Source organism: Nematolebias whitei, chromosome 3, assembly GCF_014905685.2.
Source record: "Nematolebias whitei isolate Nwh7 chromosome 3, NemWhi1, whole genome shotgun sequence".
Taxonomy (NCBI): domain Eukaryota; kingdom Metazoa; phylum Chordata; class Actinopteri; order Cyprinodontiformes; family Rivulidae; genus Nematolebias; species Nematolebias whitei.
In genome coordinates this window covers 7,609,086-7,614,545 of record NC_056500.1, presented here as the reverse complement: position 1 = coordinate 7,614,545, position 5,460 = coordinate 7,609,086, and the positions used below count along the sequence as shown (strand labels likewise).

The 5,460-nt window shown below is 36.7% G+C and overlaps 1 protein-coding gene across 1 annotated transcript in view; it reads right to left on the bottom strand.

Annotated features, from left to right (window-relative positions):
• Window positions 1-5,460, bottom strand: part of cfhl3 (complement factor H like 3) — a gene marked incomplete in the record, with an annotated part of 17,876 nt that overhangs the window by 1,978 nt on the left and 10,438 nt on the right. The window contains 7 exon segments of the mRNA XM_037697929.1: window positions 119-298; window positions 779-967; window positions 1,063-1,230; window positions 1,558-1,743; window positions 1,834-2,013; window positions 4,155-4,322; window positions 5,045-5,209. Coding sequence (XP_037553857.1) covers window positions 119-298; window positions 779-967; window positions 1,063-1,230; window positions 1,558-1,743; window positions 1,834-2,013; window positions 4,155-4,322; window positions 5,045-5,209 — 1,236 coding nt within the window.

Sequence of the window (5,460 nt, the reverse complement as noted above, 5' to 3'; positions counted from 1 at the left end):
TGTCCAACATTATGTTGACAAAAGAAACAAACACAATCTTTCAGTTCTGATGTCAACACTCAAATCTAAGATAAAGAAAGAAAATTAAGCTGCTTGGCTTTATGAGGAGAAGATTTACTTTCACATGTTGGAGGGGGGGCACTCCACGTTCTGTTTCCCAGACATTCAATCTGCTTCTTCCCTTCAATGAAGCGTCCACTTTCACGACATTCAAATCTTATATTTGCCCCTTTACTGTAATAAGCTGCAGATGGGGTGATGAGTAGACTTTTCGCTACCTCAGGAACTTCACATTTTTCTATTTAGAAAACCAGAACATGTTTTACTGTGAGGTCTAAAAAACCAAAAAACAATACATATAACACAGTAAAGCCATCTGTGGAGGAAAATTTGGTTCAAATGACAATACGATCAAAAAATGCAAAATGTTAAAGTAAAATTATCTATAAAAATCTTATATTGTAGAAAATTAACAGATTAACATAATGAAGAATACATCCCAACAGGCAGTAATACCACAATAAATTAGTGTTGGTTAGAAATACAGCTCTAATTTATTATAATGCTGCTTCATAACAGTTCAATTGTTACATGATCAATCTGTCCCACACTATTACAGAATCAGATCATCTTTAAATCTAAATTCAAGGTTAGACAAACCTTTTTCATAGAAACTTATTTTGATTATTATTGTTTTCATTTTATTTGAAATGTAGTTAAACACAAATAAGGTAATAACATATTAATAAAAGCTGCAACTTAACGAAAGTGAACTTACTAGAACAGTTTGGGAAGGGGGATTTCCACATTCCTGTTTCTAAACATTCAATTTCTGCAGAACCCTCTAAATCATAATTTTCCAGACAGAAAAAACGTATTTTATTTCTAGCATTCACTCGGTTGTCTTTTGGTGGAAATCCAGATATTCTGAGGTTTGAAGTCAGTTCACCAATTTCACAAGGAGGGGCTGAAAAAACCAAGACAGACACAAACCAATGAATAAACAGAGCTTTGTTAAAAACTCTTGTTTATTACATTTTGTTCAATAACGTTTCATCCTACCTGGACATTCAACTGTTTTTGTCCACTTGCTGTTGACACATGTTGCACTGCCTTCAATTGTACCAGGTGCGTTACACACATACTCAATGACTTCTCCATCCTCATACATTTCTTTATCCATAGAAGAATTAACTGTCAGTTTGAAATCATGGAGCTTCTCACAATAAGCTGAAAAAAAGGACAGGATATGGTGTTAATCCCACCTTCTAGCATGTAGGGCGTCTGATGTGACTTGAGTGTTGTGCTCTTTAACAAGAATAAGTTCAGGCAACATTGTTTATGAATTAGTTCATATTTGAATATTATTTTTGAAAAACAAAGAACAGCCACATAGATTACTAAATTATATTTTTTGATAATATTCGGCTGGACTATTTCCCTGAAAGTAAACTACTAGTTAAACAGCTATTTTTCCTTAAAGTTACTTTAAAAAAAATAGATTAGTCAATGGAAACGTCACAAGGACTTTTCTGAGGGTCTTCTTTATGTACATACGAATACAGGTGATGTTCTCCGTCTCCCAGTTTCCATCCTTGCATGTAATTGTGTCTTTTCCTGTCATCCTATAGCTTTTACGGCATTGATAAGTTACTGAAGTGTCTGACAAGTATTTGCTTTGATATGGCGTCTTAACAACTGCATTTTCAACTTTAGGTGGTGAGCTGCAGCGTTCAGCAGCAGCTGAAAGACACAAAAATATTTCACAACATTAACCTTTAACTGCAGACTTTACATTTGAAATGTATTATTACTGTAATCAAGATGGCTCACGGCTGCAGATTGTTTGCAGTGCTTCTAAATCCCATGTTCCATCATGACAAGGTAGCTGGTCAGTCTCAGTTCTGTATCCTTCACTGCAAACAATCTCAAATCTTTCAGAATGCCCAGGATGATTTCTGAGTTCCACTCTTCCATTAGGAATCTCAGGAGCTTCTCCACAAAAACGATTTTCTGTAGAGCATGATTAAAATCATTAAAACTGTAACTCTTGTTATAAAGTGTCAACAACAAATGCACAACTCTGTAACAAACATGAGCAAAAACCTAAATATGCAGGTTTTTGTTTTTCATTTCCTTAATAGAGCCACTCTTATACAATAAAAATAAGTTACTGTTCCAAATTCTAATAACTATTTGCAGTCAAAGCTGGGACACACTACACAACTTTCAAAGACGACAGATTTTGAAAATAATTTGGATACGGTCTAACACGCTGGTTTAAGGTGATTTTTGTATGATTAATAAAATACTGCTCATCACACCTAAATGCACCTGATGTTGAATCTTAAACTGCATAGTTTATCAGACCAACAAAATACATCAAACCCTTGCAAGAGTTTCTGTGGTCCAGTTCTCTTTGTAAGCACTCTCCCTCTCTCTGTAAGGATGGTGCCCTGTGTGGCCACCCTGCATCTCATCCTGTGTATTATTTAGATCTGTATCACCTGTTTATCCTTTCCAGCTGTTTGTGATTATGTCTCGTCTAGTCCATGTTTTTAAGTTTAGGTCTGTGTGTTATTCAGTGTCGGTTCGTCGTTGGGTATGGTCTCATCCTGTCCTGTCTTGTTATCCAGTTATGTAAGTTTTGCTGCCACGTCAGCCTCTTTACTTTCCTTCTTAAAGTATATTTAATTTTATGGTCTGCCTCCGAGTCCTGCCTGCACCACTGGGTTCATTCCTGTCTTGCTCATCCTGAAAATCCTGACACCCTCACTCTTTGCCAAATACTGTACAAATGATATACTAAACAATACTCGGCAAAAACTGAATAAATTGTTACGAGCAAATAATTGCATATTTTTTCACCCACCCTTGGATTGGGGGAGGGGGTGTTGGAGCGTGTTTTAGATACATCATTTGGGCAATACTTTTTTTTATTTTGTTGTGTCTGACAACTATTCTGTGCATGATTAATTCAGGAAAGTGGAAATGTTGATATTCCTGCTTTTCCACTGGCACAGATGTTTGTATAATGAATGAGGCCTTCCCAAGAGTTCTTCACTTGGGTTTGTCATGAATTACGAAATTTCATAGTTCATAATCTTTGTTTTGATATTTATGCTTTTCCTAATCATAAGTTAATGCAATTTTGTGCGTCCCACCATCGCGACACCCATTGAGACATGTATAGAGGAACTGAAAATACACTCATCCCGTCTTTCCATCTTGTGAGCTGGATAATTTGGAAAAAAGTGAGGTACAGGCTTCCATTGTGGCGTCTGGATACATCTAAGCATAAGAAGGGTTCCTGTTAAAAATTGGGCTGCCACGTCAAAATCTAAGAAGGTTGCCACCATAAATGTCCATCCCTCTTGTGACCTAGATAACTTGAAAAATAAGAAACGTCCATTTTGGTGTGTAAGAGATATCACTATTGACAGTTGGGTTGCCAAATCAAAATCTAAGATGGCCACCTCCATGTACCAGCCATCCAAACCATTAGAGGAAACTATGCTTTTTATTTTTATTTTGCTTAAAAGTGTAGTTTCCTCAAATGATTGGGGTGCCTTCACCTGGTGGTGGAAAAAGTCACTCCCTCTGATTTCCAGCATCCATCACTCTGCACCGCCACATACATGCAAAAAAGTCCCCAAAAACCTACCTCTTTTTATATACTGTGTAACTCCTACCAACTTAAAAATCTTGCACCAAAGACATTGACGTTTACTTGAATGCCCTGTTCAATTCCAGTTCAGAAAAATACCCATCTAAATACAAGCATTCAATTCAAATCCTTCAGAGACATTAGAATTTAATGGATGTTAGCCACATGCGTTTGCAGTTGTGTTGGTAACCAGTTCACTCTAACTGATTGTGTCCGAGGTCAGGCCAGGGCTGTTCTTCTCAAACATTTTTGCAACTTTACCTCTCAGATATTAATGCTTTTTTGTTTTTTGTTTTTTGTTTAAGCCAACTTTCCATGTCGACACTAATGCACACCCAACTGGGAACTGTGGGTAAAATCTATCAAAAATTGTGTAGTTTGTCCTCATCTTAAACCGTACAATACAATAGCTGACAATGCTATTTGAAAAGAGCTATTATGATCTCATGCTGACAATCACCAAACTTAAACAATCAAAATTACTTACCTATACACAAATGAAATTTAGACCAATGACCATTAGTACATTTGGCCTGACCCCACCAACTTTTGGTAAAAAGTTTATAACCTTCATCACAGGAATAATACACTGTGTCGATGAATGAGCCGACTGCGAATCCATGTGAAATTGGAGGTTTTGAACAAGGTATTACATCTGTTAATACAGGAAACAAAGTGTTGTTTTCTAGATTGCAACAGTCAACAAATACATAAAAATCACATGAACCATATTCACACATGCAATAGACTAGCTGTTAGCTTATACAGCAATGAGTTTGACAATTGTATTTGACTAATACGGTCAAACAGTAGTGGTTACATTGGTATAATCATGTGTGCCATGGAAGTTCTGTGGTTTGTTGTCACTTCATTTTCACGCAGTGGATGACTTGGTGGTCTTTTTATGCAAATGTTTACATAATTACATATGCTGCATTTTTAACAAATGACCAAAGATCTGTTGGTCAGACTGTATTTCGGATACAATTAGAATTAACCGATGTCAGTGTTGGTCAATTGGAGTTTCACTGACTTCTAATTGCTATGCCCTGATATTTTAAAATAATATTAAACCTGGTTAATTTAAAGGTAGATTAGAAATAATTCAACAAAATCGCTAGATCGCTCTGTAAACCATTTTTAAATGCAAATTTCAGTTATGGCAAATGTAAATGTTTTCACTTTTTTTTTTTGAGTTGCAGCCCGTGCACATACTGGCGCATTTTGATAGCCCGGGTCTCACATTTTTGTATATACCATAGTTGTAGCTATAGATTGTGTAGGAGAAAAACAAACAAACAACTTTTTTATTCCTAAATCCACACTAGAAACACAAAAGGAACAACTTTTACAGCACATTTTGAAAATGTTTCTTACCTAAACAGTTTTTGTTGCCAGTCCAGATACCTCTCTCACAGGTAGCTGTGAAGTGTTTTCCATCCCCGGGCAAGCATCTGTATGTGACCTTCTCACCATTTCTGTAATACCGTGAGCTTCTGGTAATTTCAGCATTTTCAAAGTCAGGATATGGACAATATTTTGCTATGGGCAAGAAAACAAGATGAGAAAATGTATTAATATAGAATTATGTCAGATACAACGGTTAGAGAAGGTGGGCATGTGATCGGAAGATCGACGGGTCAAGCCCCAGTACCGACAACATCAAAAATGTGGGTGGGGTAGGTGAAGAACCCACACCTGCCCCCACCCTCATTTGCCCCATCCTGGGTCCATGAGCAAGGCCCTTAACCCCCATCTGCTCCCTAAACAGGTCTCTTTTGAAAATGAGTTCT